This window comes from Carcharodon carcharias (genome assembly GCF_017639515.1).
Source record: "Carcharodon carcharias isolate sCarCar2 chromosome 24 unlocalized genomic scaffold, sCarCar2.pri SUPER_24_unloc_24, whole genome shotgun sequence".
In the NCBI taxonomy this organism is placed as follows: Eukaryota; Metazoa; Chordata; class Chondrichthyes; order Lamniformes; family Lamnidae; genus Carcharodon; species Carcharodon carcharias.
In genome coordinates, this window is record NW_024470600.1 from 158856 (window position 1) to 179630 (window position 20775).

Here is a 20775-nt window from a genome sequence, read left to right on the forward strand (position 1 = left end):
CGCCCCCAATCACCAAACACTCCCCCAAACGCCCAATCACCAAACACTCCCCCAAATACCAAACACTCCACCACTCACCCAATCACCAAACACTCACTCAAACACCCAATCACCAAACACTCCCTCAAACACCCAATCACCAAACACTCCCCCAAACACCCAATCACCAAACACTCCCCCAAACACCCAATCACCAAACACTCCCCCAAACACCCAATCACCAAACACTCCCCCAAACACCCAATCACCAAACACTCCCCAATCACCAAACACTCCCCCAATCACCAAACACTCCCCCAATCACCAAACACTCCCCCAATCACCAAACACTCCCCCAATCACCCAATCACCAAACACCCAATCACCAAACACTCCCCGAAACACCCAAACACCAAACACTCCCCCAAACACCAAACACCCAATCACCAAACACTTCCCCAATCACCAAACACTCCCCCAATCACCAAACACTCCCCCAAACACCCAATCACCAAACACCCAATCACCAAACACCCAATCACCAAACACCCAATCACCAAACACTCCCCGAAACACCCAAACACCAAACACTCCCCCAAACACCAAACACCCAATCACCAAACACTTCCCCAATCACCAAACACTTCCCCAATCACCAAACACTCCCCAAATCACCAAACACTCCCCCAATCACCCAATCACCAAACACCCAATCACCAAATACCCAATCACCAAACACCAAACACCCTAACACCAAACACCCTAACACCAAACACCCTAACACCAAACACCCAATCACCAAACACCCAATCACCAAACACCCAATCACCAAACACCCAATCACCAAACACCCAATCACCAAACACTTCCCCAAACACCCAATCACCAAACACCCAAACACCAAACACCAAACACCCAATCACCAAACACCCAATCACCAAACACCCAATCACCAAACACCCAATCACCAAACACCCAATCACCAAACACCCAATCACCAAACACCCAATCACCAAACACCCAAACACCAAACACCCAAACACCAAACACTCCCCCAAACACCAAACACCCAATCACCAACACTTCCCCAAACACCCAAACACCAAACACTCCCCCAAACACCAAACACCCAATTACCAAACACTCCCCCAATCACCAAACACTCCCCCAATCACCAAACACTCCCCCAATCACCAAATCACCAAACACCCAATCACCAAATACCCAATCACCAAACACCTAACACCAAACACCCAATCACCAAACACTCTCCCAAACACCAAACACCCAATCACCAAACACTTCCCCAAACACCGAATCACCAAACACCCAAACACCAAATACCCAATCACCAAACACCCTAACACCAAACACCCAATCACCAAACACTCTCCCAAACACCAAACACCCAATCACCAAACACTTCCCCAAACACCGAATCACCAAACACCCAAACACCAAACACCAAACACCCATTCACCAAACACCCAATCACCAAACACCCAATCACCAAACACCCAATCACCAAACACCCAATCACCAAACACCCAATCACCAAACACCCAATCACCAAACACCCAATCACCAAACACCCATTGAAACACCCAATCACCAAACACCCAATCACCAAACACCCAGTCACCAAACACCCAGTCACCAAACACCCAGTCACCAAACACCCAATCACCACTCATCTAAACACCCAATCACCAAACACTCATCTAAACCCCCAATCACCAAACACTCATCTAAACCCCCAATCAACAAACACTCATTTAAACACCCAATCAACAAACACTCATTTAAACACCCAATCAACAAACACTCTCCCATTAACCCAACACTCATCCAAACACTCACCCAAAAACCCAATCACCAAACACCCAAGCACCAAACACCCAAGCACCAAACACCCAAGCACCAAACACCCAAGCACCAAACACCCATTGAAACACCCAATCACCAAACACCCAATCACCAAACACCCAATCACCAAACACCCAATCACCAAACACCCAATCACCAAACACCCAATCACCAAACACCCAATCACCAAACACTCCCCCAAACACCCAAACACCAAACACTCCCCCAAACACCAAACACCCAATCACCAACACTTCCCCAAACACCAAACACTCCCCCAAACACCAAACACCCAATTACCAAACACTCCCCCAAACACCCAATCACCAAACACTCCCCCAAACACTCCCCCAAACACCCAATCACCAAACACTTCCTCAAACACCCAATCACCAAACACCCAATCACCAAACACCCAAAACACCCAATCACCAAACACTCCCCCAAACACTCATTGAAACACCCAATCACCAAACACTCCCCCAAATGCCCAATCAGCAAACAGTCCCCCAATCGCCCAATTACCAAACACTCCCCCAAATGTCCAATCACCAAACACTCCCCCAAACACTCACCCAAACACCCAATCACCAAACACGCCCCCAATCACCAAACACTCCCCCAAACGCTAAATCACCAAACACTCCCCCAAATACCCAATCACCAAACTCTCCCCCAAATACCCAATCACCAAACACACCCCCAAACACCAAATCACCAAACACGCCCCCAATCACCAAACACTCCCCCAAACACCAAACACTCCCCCAATCACCAAACACTCCACCAATCACCAAACACTCCCCCAAACACCCAATCACCAAACACCCAATCACCAAACACCCAATCACCAAATACCCAATCACCAAATACCCAATCACCAAACACCAAACACCCTAACACCAAACACCCTAACACCAAACACCCAAACACCAAACACCCAAACACCAAACACTCTCCCAAACACCAAACACCCAATCACCAAACACTTCCCCAAACACCCAATCACCAAACACCCAAACACCAAACACCAAACACCCAAAACACCCAATCACCAAACACCCAATCACCAAACACCCAATCACCAAACACCCAATCACCAAACACCCAATCACCAAACACCCAATCACCAAACACCCAATCACCAAACACCCAATCACCAAACACCCAATCACCAAACACCCAATCACCAAACACCCAATCACCAAACACCCAATCACCAAACACCCAATCACCAAACACCCATTGAAACACCCATTGAAACACCCAATCACCAAACACCCAATCACCAAACACCCAATCACCAAACACCCAATCACCAAACACCCAATCACCAAACACCCAATCACCAAACACCCAATCACCAAACACCCAATCACCAAACACTCCCCCAAACACCCAAACACCAAACACTCCCCCAAACACCAAACACCCAATCACCAACACTTCCCCAAACACCAAACACTCCCCCAAACACCAAACACCCAATTACCAAACACTCCCCCAAACACCCAATCACCAAACACTCCCCCAAACACCCAAACACTCCCCCAAACACCCAATCACCAAACACTTCCTCAAACACCCAATCACCAAACACCCAATCACCAAACACCCAAAACACCCAATCACCAAACACCCAATCACCAAACACTCCCCCAAACACTCATTGAAACACCCAATCACCAAACACTCCCCCAAACACTCATTGAAACACCCAATCACCAAACACTCCCCCAAATGCCCAATCAGCAAACAGTCCCCCAATCGCCCAATTACCAAACACTCCCCCAAATGTCCAATCACCAAACACTCCCCCAAACACTCACCCAAACACCCAATCACCAAACACGCCCCCAATCACCAAACACTCCCCCAAACGCTAAATCACCAAACACTCCCCCAAATACCCAATCACCAAACTCTCCCCCAAATACCCAATCACCAAACACACCCCCAAACACCAAATCACCAAACACGCCCCCAATCACCAAACACTCCCCCAAACACCAAACACTCCCCCAAACACCAAACACTCCCCCAAACACCAAACACTCCCCCAAACACCAAACACTCCCCCAAATACCAAACACTCCCCCAAATACCAAACACTCCCCCAAACACCCAATCACCAAACACTCACCCAAACACTCCCCCAAATGCCCAATACTCAAACATTCACACAAACAGATCCACCCCAAAACACTCACCCAGACAAACCCACCCACACACCCAGCACAGGGACGTAAACACCCCCAAACACCGAAACGCTTCCAAAAAAATTCTCAACCTCACCCACCAACACCCAACGTCCACTACCCACCCCATCCCACTGCCCCCCCCCACACACACACACACACAAAACTCAAGCCCCGCCCAGTAACCTCCCAACACACCAGCCCCTCCCCCCACCGCCCTGTCCACGCGCCGGGTCTCACCTGCTCCGTCTCGGTCCCGGTGTCCAGCAGGCTCTGCTGGATGGCAAACTGCAGGAGGTCATCGTCCTCGTCCCTCATTGGCTCACTACGCCCCGTACCCACCACTGTGTAGCCCCGGGGCACCTCGAACACCGAGGGGTCCACTTCACATTTTCCTACTGTGGGTTGGGGGGGGGGGGGGGGGGGGGGAAGAGGCGGAACAGAGGATTGGGGGCGGTGGGGGGAAGGGAGGAACGAGGGATAGAGAGAGAGAGAGAGAGAGAGAGGGAGAGAGAGAGAGACAGAATGAGAAAGACAAGATTGCAAACGACGGATACACTGCCCGAGATCCAAGATGGAGGTTTAGTGCTGATGTCAATGGACTAGTAATCCAGAGGCCCAGCCTCATGCTTTGGGGACAAGGGTTCAAATCCCGCCGGGGCGGCCGGCGGAATTTAAATTCAGTGAACGAAATCTGGAATGATAAAGTTAATCTCGGTAAGCGGTGACAATGAGACGATCGCCGATTGTCGTTAACAGCCCCATCTGGTTCTCTCACGTCCCCCTTTAGGGGAGGGAAATCTGCCCTCCTTACCCGCTCCGGGCCTACACGTGACTACCAGACCCCGCGGCCATGTGGTCGACCCTTACCTGCCCCTCGGAAATGGCCGGGCGAGGCCGCGCAGGTCAAAGGCAACGAGAGACCGGGCCCCAGGTGCTGGCCTAGCCGGTGAGGCGACCACATCCCACCAGAGAGCGGATTTTGAAAGATCCCACGGGGTCACTCAGCGGCGGTTCAGGCTTGGGATGAGGGGAAGGGGGGGAGCGTCAGACCCATGGGGCACACCCCAGCAGACCGGAGGATGGTTACCTTGGCGGCAGGAGTCTGCGGTCCCCGAGGCTCCCTGGCCCTCGTCACTCGGAGCAGCGGGGTCACCGACTACCCTCAACGTGCTGACAGCCTCGTCGCAGCCACAGAGATTCCCGAACGTGATCCGGGCATTCAACACGTGGAACAGCGGGATTTCTGCAACAGGAATGGAGAGAGACAGAGAGCGAGGCGCTCCCTCAGTACTGACCCTCCGACAGTGCGGCATTCCCTCAGTACTGACCCTCCGACAGTGCGGCACTCCCTCAGTACTGACCCTCCGACAGTGCGGCTCTCCCTCAGTACTGACCCTCCGACAGTGCGGCGCTCCCTCAGTACTGACCCTCCGACAGTGCGGCTCTCCCTCGGTACTGACCCTCCGACAGTGCGGCGCTCCCTCAGTACTGACCCTCCGACAGTGCGGCACTCCCTCAGTGCTGACCCTCCGACAGTGCGGCACTCCCTCAGTGCTGACCCTCCGACAGTGCGGCACTCCCTCAGTACTGACCCTCCGACAGTGCGGCACTCCCTCAGTGCTGACCCTTCAACAGTGCGGCGCTCCCTCAGTGCTGACCCTCCGACAGTGCGGCGCTCCCTCAGTACTGACCCTCTGACAGTGCGGCGCTCCCTCAGTACTGACTCTCTGACAGTGCGGCACTCCCTCAGTATTGACCCTCCGACAGTGTGTTGCTCCCTCAGAACTGACCCTCCGACAGTGCGGCACTCCCTCAGTACTGACCCTCCGACAGTGCGGTACTCCCTCAGTACTGACCCTCTGACAGTGCGGCACTCCCTCAGTACTGACCCTCTGACAGTGAGGCACTCCCTCAGTACTGACCCTCCGACAGTGCGGCACTCCCTCAGTACTGACCCTCCGACAGTGTGTCAATCTCTCAGTACTGACCCTCCGACAGTGCGGCACTCCCTCAGTACTGACCCTCCGACAGTGTGTCAATCCCTCAGTACTGACCCTCCGACAGTGTGTCAATCCCTCAGTACTGACCCTCCGACAGTGCGGCGCTCCCTCAGTACTGTTCCTCCCTCAGTGCGGCGCTCCTTCAGTACTGACCCTCCGACAGTGCAGTGCTACCTCAGTACTGACCCTCCGACAGTGCGGCACTCCCTCAGTACTGACCCTCTGACAGTGCAGCGCTCCCTCAGTACTGACCCTCCGACATTGCGGCACTCCCTCAGTACTGACCCTCCGACAGTGCGGCACTCCCTCAGTACTGACCCTCCGACAGTGCAGCACTCCCTCAGTACTGACCCTCCGACAGTGCGGCACTCCCTCAGTGCTGACCCTCCGACAGTGCGGCACTCCCTCAGTGCTGACCCTCCGACAGTGCGGCACTCCCTCAGTGCTGACCCTCCGACAGTGCGGCACTCCCTCAGTACTGACCCTCCGACAGTGCGACGCTCCCTCAGTACTGACCCTCTGACAGTGCGGCGCTCCCTCAATACTGACCCACTGACAGTGAGGCACTCCCTCAGTACTGACCCTCCGACAGTGCGGCACTCCCTCAGTACTGACCCTCCGACAGTGTGTCAATCCCTCAGTACTGACCCTCCGACAGTGCGGCACTACCTCAGTACTGACCCTCCGACAGTGTGTCAATCCCTCAGTACTGACCCTCCGACAGTGCGGCGCTCCCTCAGTACTGTTCCTCCCTCAGTGCGGCGCTCCTTCAGTACTGACCCTCCGACAGTGCAGTGCTACCTCAGTACTGACCCTCCGACAGTGCGGCACTCCCTCAGTACTGACCCTCTGACAGTGCAGCACTCCCTCAGTACTGACCCTCTGACAGTGCAGCGCTCCCTCAGTACTGACCCTCTGACAGTGCAGCGCTCCCTCAGTACTGACCCTCCGACAGTGCGGCACTCTCTCAGTACTGACCCTCCGACAGTGCGGCACTCCCTCAGTACTGACCCTCCGACAGTGCGGCACTCCCTCAATACTGACCCTCCGACAGTGCGGCACTCCCTCAGTACTGACCCTCCGACAGTGCATTGCTCCCTCAGTACTGACCCTCCGACAGTGCGGCACTCCCTCAGTACTGACCCTCCGACAGTGCGGCACTCCCTCAGTACTGACCCTCCGACAGTGCGTTGCTCCCTCAGAACTGACCCTCCGACAGTGCGGCGTTCCCTCAGTACTGACCCTCCGACAGTGCGGCACTCCCTCAGTACTGACCCTCCGACAGTGTGTCAATCCCTCAGTACTGACCCTCCGACAGTGCGGCGCTCCCTCAGTACTGTTCCTCCCTCAGTGCGGCGCTCCCTCAGTACTGACCCTCCGATAGTGCAGTGCTACCTCAGTACTGACCCTCCGACAGTGCGGCACTCCCTCAGTACTGACCCTCTGACAGTGCAGCGCTCCCTCAGTACTGACCCTCCGACAGTGCGGCACTCCCTCAGTACTGACCCTCCGACAGTGCGGCACTCCCTCAGTACTGACCCTCCGACAGTGCGGCACTCCCTCAGTACTGACCCTCCGACAGTGCGTTGCTCCCTCAGTACTGACCCTCCGACAGTGCGGCACTCCCTCAGTACTGACCCTCTGACAGTGCAGCACTCCCTCAGTACTGACCCTCCGACAGTGCGTTGCTCCCTCAGAACTGACCCTCCGACAGTGCGGCGTTCCCTCAGTACTGACCCTCCGACAGTGCGGCGTTCCCTCAGTACTGACCCTCCGACAGTGCAGCACTCTCTCAGTACTGACCCTCCGACAGTGCGTTGCTCCCTCAGAACTGACCCTCCGACAGTGCGGCGTTCCCTCAGTACTGACCCTCCAACAGTGCGGCGTTCCCTCAGTACTGACCCTCCGACAGTGCGTTGCTCCCTCAGAACTGACCCTCCGACAGTGCGGCACTCCCTCAGTACTGACCCTCCGACAGTGCGGCCCTACCTCAGTACTGACCCTCCGACAGTGCGGCACTCCCTCAGTACTGACCCTCCGACAGTGCGGCACTCCCTCATTACTGACCCTCCGACAGTGCGGCACTCCCTCATTACTGACCCTCCGACAGTGCAGCACTCCCTCAGTACTGTTCCTCCGACAGCGTGGCACTCCCTCAGTACTGTTCCTCCCTCAGTGCGGCGCTCCCTCAGTACCGACCCTCCGACAGTGCGGTGCTACCTCAGTACTGACCCTCTGACAGTGCGGCACTCCCTCAGTACTGACCCTCCGACAGTGCGGCACTCCCTCAGTACTGACCCTCCGACAGTGCGTTGCTCCCTCAGTACTGACCCTCCGACAGTGCGGCACTCCCTCAGTACTGACCCTCCGACAGTGCGGCACTCCCTCAGTACTGACCCTCCGACAGTGCGGCACACCCTCAGTACTGACCCTCCGACAGTGCGTTGCTCCCTCAGAACTGACCCTCCGACAGTGCGGCGTTCCCTCAGTACTGACCCTCTGACAGTGCTGCGCTCCCTCAGTACTGACCCTCCGACAGTGCGGCCCTACCTCAGTACTGACCCTCCGACAGTGCGGCACTCCCTCAGTACTGACCCTCCGACAGTGCGACACTCCCTCAGTACTGACCCTCCGACAGTGCGGCACTCCCTCAGTACTGACCCTCCGACAGTGCGACACTCCCTCAGTACTGACCCTCCGACAGTGCGGCGCTCCCTCAGTACTGACCCTCCGACAGTGCGGCGCTCCCTCAGTACTGACCTCTCGAGCACTCACCTATTTTGACAGGGAAGCCAGGGGGCAATTTCAGGGTGATGAAGTCACGTAATTTGGCAAAGTGGGCATTACTGATCGCCATGAGGTCAATGATCGGAGTCACTTGCTCAACGAGGGAGAGGGGATGATCCTCACAGAGCCAGAGGTTAGCTTTAAACCTGTAGAGAGAGAGAGGGAGAAGGAGAGAGAGAGAGAGAAACAGAGAGATAGAGAGCGAGAGAGAGAGAGTGTGAGAGAAACAGACAGAAAGATACAGAGAGAGGGAGAGAGAGATATAGACAATGAGATAAAGAGAGATAGGGACAGTAGGGAGAGGGAGAGACGGGGGAGGGAAAGACAGACAGAGGGAGAGTGAGAGGGAGGAAGACAGATTCACAGGGAGAGAGAGGTACGGGGAGAGAGAGAGAGAGAGAGTGGGAGAGAGACGGTGGGAGGGAAAGACAGAGAGAGACACAGAGAGAGAGGGAAAGCAGGAGAGAGTGAGTGAGGGAGAGAAACAACGTGAGGGAGGGAGAGATCGAGGGAGAGAGATCGACAATGGGGGGGAAACAACAGCGAGAGAAAGGGTGACAGAGAGGCAGAGAAAGACAGAAAAAGACAGAGAGAGAGAGACACACACACACAAAGAGGGAGAGAAAGAGAGGGAGACAGAGAGAAAGGGAAAGCCAGAGGGAGTCAGTGAGCATGAAGGAGGATGATAGAGAACGAGGGAGAGAGAGAGAGAGAGAGAGAGAGAGATAGAGAGAGAGAGAGGGAGTGAGGGACAGAGAGCGAGAGAGCAAGCGAGGGAAAATGAGTGAGGGAGGAGCGAGCAAGAGAGAAAGCAGAAACAGAGGGACAGAGGGAGCAAGTGTGGGAGAGAGAGCAACAACAAAAGCGGGAGAGAGAGTGAGCACGAGAGCGAGAGAACGAATGAGGCAAAGAGGGAGCGTGTGAAAGGGAGTGAGTGAGGCAAAGAGTGCGCGAGGGAGGGAGAAAGCAAGCAAGGAAAAGAGAGCGAGCGAGGGGAAGAGTGAAAGCGAGCATGAGGGAGAGACAGAGAGTGCGAGTGAGGGCGAAGGAGGGAGAGAGACACCGAGGATAGAGAGAGGGACAGAAGCAGTGGCGAGGGAAAGCATGGAGTGAGAGAGAAACAGAAACGGAGTCAGAATTTTATACCTCACAATTCGTTAACAGTCAGTCCAGGCGGCTGCACACAGCTCAAATCCAACATTGAGTGACTCGAGCCTGGGGCCTAGTTTACTCAGTCACCCGAGCCTGGGGCCTAGTTTACTCAGTCACCCGAGCCTGGGGCCTAGTTGACCCTGACTGGCCTTGGCCTGGGCCTAATTGACCCTGAGTGACGAGTCTGAGGCCTAGTTGACCCTGAATGACCCTGAGTCTGGGGCCCAGTTGACCAAGTGACCTGAGCCTGGGGTCTAGTTGACCCTGAGTGACCTGAGCCTGGGGTCTGGTTGACCCTGAGTGGCCCGAGCCTGGGGCCTAGATGATCTTGAGTGACTCGAGCCTGGGGCCTAGTTGATCTTGAGTGACTCGAGCCTGGGGCCTAGTTGATCTTGAGTGACTCGAGCCTGGGGCCTAGTTGATCTTGAGTGGCTCGAGCCTGGGGCCTAGTTGATCTTGAGTGACTCGAGACTGGGGCCTAGTTGATCTTGAGTGACTCGAGCCTGGGGTCTAGTTGACCCTGAATGACCCCGAGTCTGGGGCCCAGTTGACCAAGTGACCCGAGCCTGGGACCTAGTTGATCCTGAGTGGCCTTGGCCTGGGGCCTAGTTGACCCTGGGTGGCCCGAGGCTGGGGGCTAGTTGGCCCTGAGTGACTCAAGCCTGGGGCCTAGTTGGCCCTGAGTGACTCAAGCCTGGGGCCCAGTTGGCCCTGAGTGACCCTGAGCCTGGGGCCTAGTTGGCCCTGAGTGACCCTGAGCCTGGGGCCCAGTTGAATCTGAGTGGCGACAGCTTGGGGCTCATGCTGGCTGAAGGCTAGAGGAGCACATGGGCGCCGCTGAAGCCAATAACCGACTCACCGTTGAATCTTGCTGGTCAGCTCGACGGGCCGTCCGATGTCACGGGCCTGGAGTTCGAAATTCGGGTCGAAATACTCCTCGGGGGTGATGGCAGTCGGGTTGGTGGAGTTGGCACTCTGAGTCACGTGGGCCTGAAACGTCCCAACGGGAAAGTCAGCGGTGGGCGCGCTACCTCGCGCGCAACTCCTTCCACGGCTCGCAAACACGACTCCCAGAGAGGGGCGTTCTCCTGCGCCCCCACAGCTCCGCCTCCGCCGCTACGATTTGACCCCCACAGGCCAAAAGGAGGTGAAAGGTCACCGTGCTTGACCGCCCCTGTTGAGGCGGTGGTGTTATCGGCTGACGTGGCGGGGCAGCTGAAAAAGGCCAAGCGGCCTTTACGCTTTTTTTGGAAACCTCATCCGCGGGTGGGATGAGGTTTCCAGTGGCGACTAAACAAAAATCAAAAAAAAGCTTTAATTTCCCGTTACTAACTTGTCCCTGCTCGTGCGACGGAGTCACATGAGGAGCCAAGTTTTATTACCTTTTTCTATATATCTCTTCATCTCTCTGAGGCAGCTCCGTGCCTCAGGTGGATTATGCAGCGCTCGCTCGCTCGCCCAGCTCACCCTCACCAGCCCCCCCCCCAACGTAATTGGCCCGCCAGCATGAAATTGCGGTGCGGTGCCCATCCCGAGCCTGCCCGCCAAGGGCAAGGTCCTGCCCGTCGTGACGGTAGCAGTGATCATAACGCGATTGGAACTTCATTCTGAGCTTGAAGGAGAGAGGAGTGGGTCTAAGACTAGTGTTTTAAACTTAGATAAGGGCAATTACGAGGGCGTGACGACAGAGCTGGCTCGTGTGAACCGGGAGGTCATGTTAAGGGGTAGGTCGGCGGAGGTGCAGTGGAGGGCGTTTAAGGAGAGATTTCAGGATACTCAGGAAAGATTCATTCCAGTGAGAAGGAAAGACTCTCAGGGAAGGGACACACCATCCCTGATTGAAAGGAAAAGCGTATAATTCCACAAAGATGGGTGGCAGGGTCAGAAGATTGGACAGAATATAAAGGGCAGCAAAGAATGACCAAAAGATTAAGAAGGAGGGAGAAATTAAGAGTAGGAGTGAAAGCTAGCTAGAAATATGAAAACTGATGGCAAGAGTTTCTACAGGTATTTAAAAAGGAAAAAGATTAAGTAAAGTGAGCGTTGGTCCTCTGGAGAGTGACAACAGGGAATTAATAACAGAAAATAAGGAAATGGCAGGTGAATTGAACAGATATTTCAATTCAGATATTTGGTGTCTGTCTTCGCTGTCGAGCACACAATAAATAGATGGCCAGAAATACTCGTGAAATCAGACGGTCAAAGGGAGGGAGGGACTTGGGACAGTTCCAATTGCCAGGGAAAGGGTACTGAGAAAATGATTAGAGCTAAATTTCCTAGGTTCTAGAAAGGTCCCATCGGGTTGGAAAAGAGCGAATGCGACTCCTCTATTCAAGTAAAGGAGGAGGCAAAAAGCAGGAAACTACAAGGCCAGTTAGACATTGGGAAAATACTGGAATCTATTATTAAAGGAGGTTACAGAGGGAGGCACTTGGAAAGTCTTAATATAATCAGGTACAGTCAACATGGTTTTGTGAAAGGGAAATCGTGTTTTGACTAATTTATTAGTGTTCTTTGAGCAAGTAACAAGTAACGTGGATGAAGGGCAACCTGTGGATGTGCTGCATTTAGATTCCCAGAAGGCACTTGGCAAGACGCCACGAGCAAAGAAAGAGCTCGCGGGTGCAAGGGGTAACATATTAGCGCGGAGAGATGATTGGTTCACTAAGAGGAACAGAGAGTAGGCATAAATGGGTCATTTTCGGATTGGCAAGATGTGACGAGAGGAGTGTGGCAGGGATCAGTGCTGGGTCCTCAAATACAGGCGCCGGACCCCCTTTAGCCAGCTATCCCAAAATCGGGAAGGACCCGAAAAGCGGGTCCTGCCCCGGAAGCGACAGTGCCCGTCAGGCACTTGGCGTCCGTCATATCCGGGCCGAGGCGCACCGATCTCCGGCTCTTTGGTTCCGAGAATAAACGGTGGAAGCCGGCCTGGTCCAACCCTCATCCCTTCCTTTCCCCATCCCACTGCTGAGTCCAGCTCGCTGGAGGAATCAGCCCGGCTTTAAGTTATCCGATTCCACCCCCCACCCCAGCCCACCTGCACCTACCACCTACCCCCCCACCGGCCCTCCCCCCCCTCCCCCCAACCCCTCTCCCACCCCCTCTCCAGGACCCAAAATCCTGAAAATCCCTGTACCTGGTACATGTCCAGCCCCGAGCTTCCTGGATACGGGGCCCGGTAGCTGCACTTACAATTTATATCCAAGACTTGGACGAAGGGACTGAATGTATGGTAGCTTTGTCTGGCTGGACAAAGCAGCCCCGCTTGATCGGCCCCCCCCCATCCACAAACATTCACTCCCTCCACCACCGACGCACAGTAGCAGCACTGTGTGTACCATCTACAAGATGCACTGCAGCAACTCACCAAGGCTCCTTCGACAGCGCTGCCCAAACCCACGACCACTACCATCTAGAAGGACAAGGGCAGCAGACACATGGGGAACACCACCACCTGGAAGTTCCTCTCCGAGCCACTCACCATCCTGACTTGGAAATATATTGGCCGTTCCTTCACTGTCGCTGGGTCAAAATCCTGGAATTCCTTCCCTAACAGTGAGGTGGGTGTACCCACACCACATGGACAAAATCCTGGAACTCCCTCCCTAACAGCGTTGTGGGTGTACCTACACCACACGGACAAAATCCTGGAACTCCCTCCCTAACAGTGCTGTGGGTGTACCTACACCACATGGACAAAATCCTGGAACTCCCTCCCTAACAGCGCTGTGGGTGTACCTACACCACACGGACAAAATCCTGGAACTCCCTCCCTAACAGCGCCGTGGATGTACCTACACCACACGGACAAAATCCTAGAACTCCCTCCCTAACAGCGCCGTGGGTGTACCTACACCACACGGACAAAATCCTGGAACTCCCTCCCTAACAGCGCTGTGGGTGTACCTACACCACACGGACAAAATCCTGGAACTCCCTCCCTAACAGTGCTGTGGGTGTACCTACACCACATGGACAAAATCCTGGAACTCCCTCCCTAACAGCGCTGTGGGTGTACCTACACCACACGGACAAAATCCTGGAACTCCCTCCCTAACAGCGCCGTGGATGTACCTACACCACACGGACAAAATCCTAGAACTCCCTCCCTAACAGCGCCGTGGGTGTACCTACACCACACGGACAAAATCCTGGAACTCCCTCCCTAACAGCGCTGTGGGTGTACCTACACCACACGGACAAAATCCTGGAACTCCCTCCCTAACAGCGCTGTGGGTGTACCTACACCACACGGACAAAATCCTGGAACTCCCTCCCTAACAGCAAGGTGGGTGTACCTACACCACACGGGGACTGCAGCGGCTCAAGAAGGCAGATCACCCACCCACCTTCTCAAGGGGGCAATAAGTATTAGCTCAGGCAGTGAAGCCCATATCTCATGAATGAATAATAATAAAAAAATTTGCTAATGACACAAAGCTGGTAACTTGTGAAGAGGGCAGAAGGAGTCCACAAAGGGACAGAGGTAGATTAAGTGAGTGGGCAAAAACTTGGCAGATGGGAGCATAATGTGAACTTGTCCACTTTGGCAGGAAGAATAGAAAATCAGAATACTATTTACATGGAGAGAGATTGCAGAACTCTGAGGTACAGAGGGACCTGGGTGTCCGGGTACATCAATCACAATGAGTTAGTCTGCAGCTGCAGCAAGTGATTCGGGAGGGAAGTGCAATGTTGGTCTTTATTGCGAGGGGGGCTGGAGTATAAAAGTCTGGAAGTCTTGCTCCAACTGTACAGGGCGTTGGTGAGCCCGCTCCTGGTGTCTTGTGGACAGTTTCAGTCTCCTTACCGAAGGATCGATACACTCACATTGGAGGCCATTCAGAGAAGGTTTACTGGGCTGATTCCTGGGGTGAAGGGGGTTTGTCCGATGAGGAAAGGGTGAGCAGGTTGGGCCCTGTACCCAATTGGAGTTTAGAAGAATGAGGGGTGGTCTTATTGAAATATATCAGATTCTGGAGAGAGGGAGGGAGGGGGGTTTGACAGGGTGGATGCTGAGAGGATGTTTACCCCTGGTTGGGGGAGGGGAATCTAGAATGAGGGGAGGGTGGGGCACAGTTTCAGAACGAGGGGGTCTCCCGTTGAAGACGGAGATGAGGAGGAATTTCCTCTCTCGGAGGGTCGTGAGTCTGTGGAATTCTCTCTCCCCCCCCCGCCCCCAGAGAGCAGTGGGGGCCGGGTCACTGAATATATTCAAGGCTGAGGCAGACAGGTTTCTGATCGACAAGGTGGTGGGTCGAGGATTATAGGGGATTGGGGAGAGGGTAGTGGGGGGAAAGTGGAGTTCATGCCACAATCAGATCAGCCACGATCTTATTGAAAGGGACAGCAGGCTCGAAGGGCTGAATGGCCTCCTCCTGCTCCTAATTCGAATGGTCGTGTGTTCGTATCCAGTCCAACACCCGAGTGACCCTGAACCCTCCTTCCAACAGAACCATGCTTCCCATGGGGTTAGAAGGCACCAGTGTGGCCTTAACCCTTTACTGACCATTTCCCCATTCACTCACTTACCCCGTTCTGCGGAGCCGTGACATGCTGTTCAGCAAGGCCCAGGAACGACTGCAGAGGTGTCTTGGTGCCTGTAATAAGGAAAGAGGGAAAGGTGGAGGGTGGGGGGAAGAGAGAGAGAGAGAGACAGAGAGAGAGAGAGAGAGAGAGAGAGACAGACAGAGAGACAGAGACAGAGAGAGACAGAGACAGAGAGAGAGAAACAGAGAGAGAGAAACAGAGAGAGAGAGAGAGAGACAGAGAGAGAGAGACAGAGAGAAAGAGAGAGAGAAACAGAGAGAGAGAAAGAGAGACAGAGAAACAGAGAGAAAAAGAAACAGAGAGAAAGAGAAACAGAGAAAGAGAAACAGAGAGAAAGAGAAACAGAGAGAGACTCAGAGAGAAAGAGAGAGAGACAGAGAGAGAGAAACAGAGAGACAGACAGAGAGAAAAACAGAGAGAGAGAGACAGAGAGAGAGAGACAGAGAGAGAGAGAGACAGAAAGAGAGAGAAACAGAGAGAGGCAGAGAGAGAGACAAAGAGAGAGAAACAGAGAGAGAGGGAGAGAGAAACAGAGAGAGACAGAGAGAGAGAAACAGAGAGAGAGAGAAACAGAGAGAGACTCAGAGAGAAAGACAAAGAGAAAGAGAGAGACAGAGAGAGAAAAACAGAGAGACAGAGACAGAAAGAGAGAGAGAGAGACAGAGAGAGAGAGAGACAGAAAGAGAGAGAGAAACAGAGAGAGAGACTCAGAGAGAAAAAGAGAGAGACAGAGAGAGAGAGACACAGAGAGAGAAACAGAAAGAGACAGAGAGAGAAACAGAGACAGAGAGAGAAACAGAGACAGAGAGAGAAACAGAGAGAGAGACTCAGAGAGAAAGAGAGAGAGAAACAGAGAGAGACAGAGAGAAACAGAGAGAGACAGAGAGAGAAACAGAGAGAGAGACAGAGAAAGAGACAGAGGGAGAGACAGAGGGAGAGACAGAGGGAGAGACAGAGGGAGAGACAGAGGGAGAGACAGAGGGAGAGACAGAGGGAGAGACAGAGGGAGAGACAGAGGGAGAGACAGAGGGAGAGACAGAGGGAGAGAGAGGGAGAGACAGAGGGAGAGACAGAAAGAAAAGCAGGTGGAGAGAGAGAGAGAGACAGAGAGAAGCAGACAGAGAGAGAGTATGAGAGTGAGACAGAGAGAAACAGGAGAAGAGAGAGAGCGTGTGAGAGTGCACCACAAAGATAAAGATAATGTAAATGTGGACAAAGAGTAAAAATTAAAGAATTCATTCTCAAACTTTACAAATCCTTTAAAAACTTGACAGCTAACTGGGTTTGAGGTTACGTTCAGATCAGCCATGATCTTATTGAATGGTGGAGCAGGCTCGAGGGGCTGAATGGCCTTACTCCTGCTCCTAAGTCCTATCTCCCTCAATACTTGATTAGGGCTCAGATGGAATATTGTGTGGCAGACTGTAGGGAGGAACTTAGAAAGAGAGGGTTGTAGGAGCTGGAGGTGGTTACAGAGATAGGGAGGGTTGTAGGGGCTGGAGGAGGTTACAGAGATAGGGAGGGTTGTAGGGGCTAGAGGAGGTTACAGAGATAGGGAGGGGTGTAGGGGCTGGAGGAGGTTACAGAGATAGGGAGGGTTGTTGGGGCTGGAAGAGGTTACATAGATAGGGAGGGTTGTAGAGACTGGAGGAGGTTACAGAGATAGGGAGGGTTGTAGAGGCTGGAGGAGGTTACAGAGATAGGGAGGGTTGTAGAGACTGGAGGAGGTTACAGAGATAGGGAGGGGTGTAGGGGCTGGAGGTGGTTACAGAGATAAGGAGGGTTGTAGGGGATGGAGGAGGTTACAGAGATAGGGAGGGTTGTAGGTGCTGGAGGAGGTTACAGAGATAGGGAGGATTGTAGGGGCTGCAGGAGGTTACAGAGATAGGGAGGGGTGTAGGGGCTGGAGGAGGTTACTGAGATAGGGAGTGTTGTAGGGGCTGGAGGAGGTTACAGAGATAGGGAGGGTTGTAGGGGGCTGGAGGGGGTGACAGAGATAGGGAGGGTTGTAGGGGCTGGAGGGGGTGACAGAGATGGGGAGGGTTGTAGGTTCTGGAGGGGGTGACAGAGATGGGGAGGGTTGTAGGGGCTGGAGGGGGTGACAGAGATGGGGAGGGTTGTAGGGGCTGGAGGGGGTGACAGAGATGGGGAGGGTTGTAGGGGCTGGAGGGGGTGACAGAGATGGGGAGGGTTGTAGGGGCTGGAGGGGGTGACAGAGATGGGGAGGGTTGTAGGGGTTGGAGGGGGTGACAGAGATGGGGAGGGTTGTAGGGGCTGGAGGGGGTGACAGAGATGGGGAGGGTTGTAGGGGCTGGAGGGGGTGACAGAGATGGGGAGGGTTGTAGGGGCTGGAGGGGGTGACAGAGATGGGGAGGGTTGTAGGGGTTGGAGGGGGTGACAGAGATAGGGAGGGTTGTAGGTTCTGGAGGGGGTGACAGAGATAGGGAGGGTTGTAGGTTCTGGAGGGGGTGACAGAGATGGGGAGGGTTGTAGGGGCTGGAGGGGGTGACAGAGATGGGGAGGGTTGTAGGTTCTGGAGGGGGTGACAGAGATAGGGAGGGTTGTAGGGGCTGGAGAGGGTGACAGAGATGGGGAAGGTTGTAGGGGCTGGAGGGGGTGACAGAGATGGGGAGGGTTGTAGGGGCTGGAGGAGGTTACAGAGATGGGGAGGGTTGTAGGGGCTGGAGGAGGGTTACAGAGATGGGGAGGGTTGTAGGTTCTGGAGGGGGTGACAGAGATGGGGAGGGTTGTAGGGGTTGGAGGGGGTGACAGAGATGGGGAGGGTTGTAGGTTCTGGAGAGGGTGACAGAGATAGGGAGGGTTGTAGGTTCTGGAGGGGGGTGACAGAGATGGGGAGGGTTGTAGGGGCTGGAGGGGGTGACAGAGATGGGGAGGGTTGTAGGTTCTGGAGGGGGTGACAGAGATAGGGAGGGTTGTAGGGGCTGGAGGAGGTTACAGAGATAGGGAGGATTGTAGGGGCTGGAGGGGGTGACAGAGATAGGGAGGGTTGTAGGGGCTGGAGGGGGTGACAGAGATGGGGAGGGTTGTAGGGGCTGGAGGGGGTGACAGAGATGGGGAGGGTTGTAGGGGCTGGAGGGGGTGACAGAGATGGGGAGGGTTGTAGGGGCTGGAGGGGGTGACAGAGATGGGGAGGGTTGTAGGGGCTGGAGGAGGGTTACAGAGATGGGGAGGGTTGTAGGGGTTGGAGGGGGTGACAGAGGTAGGGAGGGTTGTAGGTTCTGGAGGGGGTGACAGAGATAGGGAGGGTTGTAGGTTCTGGAGGGGGTGACAGAGATGGGGAGGGTTGTAGGGGCTGGAGGGGGTGACAGAGATGGGAAGGGTTGTAGGTTCTGGAGGGGGTGACAGAGATAGGGAGGGTTGTAGGTTCTGGAGGGGGTGACAGAGATGGGGAGGGTTGTAGGTTCTGGAGGGGGTGACAGAGATAGGGAGGGTTGTAGGTTCTGGAGGGGGTGACAGAGATGGGGAGGGTTGTAGGGGCTGGAGGGGGTGACAGAGATGGGGAGGGTTGTAGGTTCTGGAGGGGGTGACAGAGATGGGGAGGGTTGTAGGGGCTGGAGGGGGTGACAGAGATGGGGAGGGTTGTAGGTTCTGGAGGGGGTGACAGAGATAGGGAGGGTTGTAGGTTCTGGAGGGGGTGACAGAGATGGGGAGGGTTGTAGGTTCTGGAGGGGGTGACAGAGATAGGGAGGGTTGTAGGTTCTGGAGGGGGTGACAGAGATAGGGAGGGTTGTAGGGGCTGGAGGGGGTGACAGAGATAGGGAGGGTTGTTGGGGCTGGAGGGGGTGACAGAGATAGGGAGGGTTGTAGGAGCTGGAGGAGGTTACAGAGATAGGGAGGGTTGTACGGGCTGGAGGAGGTTACAGAGATAGGGAGGGTTGTAGTTGCTGGAGGAGGTTACAGAGATAGGGAGGGTTGTCGGGGCTGGAGGAGATTACAGAGAAACGGAGGGTTGTTGGGGCTGGAGGAGGTTACAGAGATAGGGAGGGTTGTAGGGGCTGGAGGAGGTTACAGAGATAGGGAGGGTTATAGGGGCTGGAGGAGGTTACAGAGATAGGGAGTGTTGTAGGGGCTGGAGGGGGTGACAGAGATAGGGAGGGTTGTAGGGTCTGGAGGAGGTTACAGAGATAGGGAGGGTTGTAGGGTCTGGAGGAGGTTACAGAGATAGGGAGGGTTGTAGGGTCTGGAGGAGGTTACAGAGATAGGGAGGTTGTAGGGGCTGGAGGGGGTGACAGAGATGGGGAGGGGTGTAGGTTCTGGAGGAGGTTACAGAGATAGGGAGGGTTGTAGGGGCTGGAGGAGGTGACAGAGATGGGGAGGGTTGTAGGGGCTGGAGGGGGTGACAGAGATAGGGAGGGTTATAGGGGCTGGAGGAGGTGACAGAGATGGGGAGGGTTGTAGGGGACTGGAGGGGGTGACAGAGATGGGGAGGGGTGTAGGGGACTGGAGGGGGTGACAGAGATAGGGAGGGGTGATGGAGGGATTTGAACACAAGGATATAGAAGTTTTAAATTGCGCTGGTGCAGGATCAGCGTGGGATTCGACATGGAGCGCGGGGTCCGCAGAGACACACAAAGTGATCTGGTGTACCCAGACCCCCCCAACAAACACCACCACCCCAACCCCCCGACCCCGCACACCCCCCCCCGACCCCCAATCTACGATCTCCCAAATCGAATACAGCCGAGCGAGGGTAGAGTTCCGGATTGCTGACCTTTCATCCTCATCTTGTCCTGGTCTGAAAGATGCTCGGTTCTCGTGCGGGTGACAAGCTCCACATTACTGGCACTGTACACCTGAGAGGGGGGAATTAGGGCAGGGGAGGGGGGTAAGCCAGGGGAGGGGGTGGGAGAGACGGAGGTCGAGGGACGCAGGGGAATGGAAGGGAGGACGGGAGAGAGGAGGCGGTGGTGATAGTGCGCATGGGGGAGAGGGTGCATGGTGGGGGGGGGGGGGGAAAGAGGATGGGCGGAGGGAGAGTGTGCCCCCGGAGACAGAGCGTCAGGAGAGCGCAGGCGGGGGAGAGCACGCGGGGAGAGAGCGCACGGGGAGAGAGTGCGGGTGGGAGAGAGCATGCCCGGAGAGAGAGCGCGGGCGGGGAGAGAGAGCGCGGGCGGGGAGAGAGAGCGCGGGCGGGGAGAGAGAGCGCGGGCGGGGAGAGAGAGCGCGGGCGGGGAGAGAGAGCGCGGGCGGGGAGAGAGAGCGCGGGCGGGGAGAGA

At 55.1% G+C, this 20775-nt stretch overlaps 1 protein-coding gene across 1 annotated transcript in view; it reads right to left on the reverse strand.

Moving 5' to 3' along the window:
- Positions 1-20352, reverse strand: part of LOC121273530 (ankyrin repeat domain-containing protein 13D-like) — a gene marked incomplete at its 5' end in the record, with an annotated part of 113391 nt that extends 93039 nt beyond the window's left edge. The window contains 6 exons of the mRNA XM_041180706.1: positions 4284-4441; positions 5134-5289; positions 8822-8979; positions 10845-10975; positions 15521-15588; positions 20271-20352. Coding sequence (XP_041036640.1) covers positions 4284-4441; positions 5134-5289; positions 8822-8979; positions 10845-10975; positions 15521-15588; positions 20271-20352 — 753 coding nt within the window. The remainder of the gene's footprint in view (positions 1-4283; positions 4442-5133; positions 5290-8821; positions 8980-10844; positions 10976-15520; positions 15589-20270) is intronic.
- Positions 20353-20775: the final 423 nt, after the last annotated feature.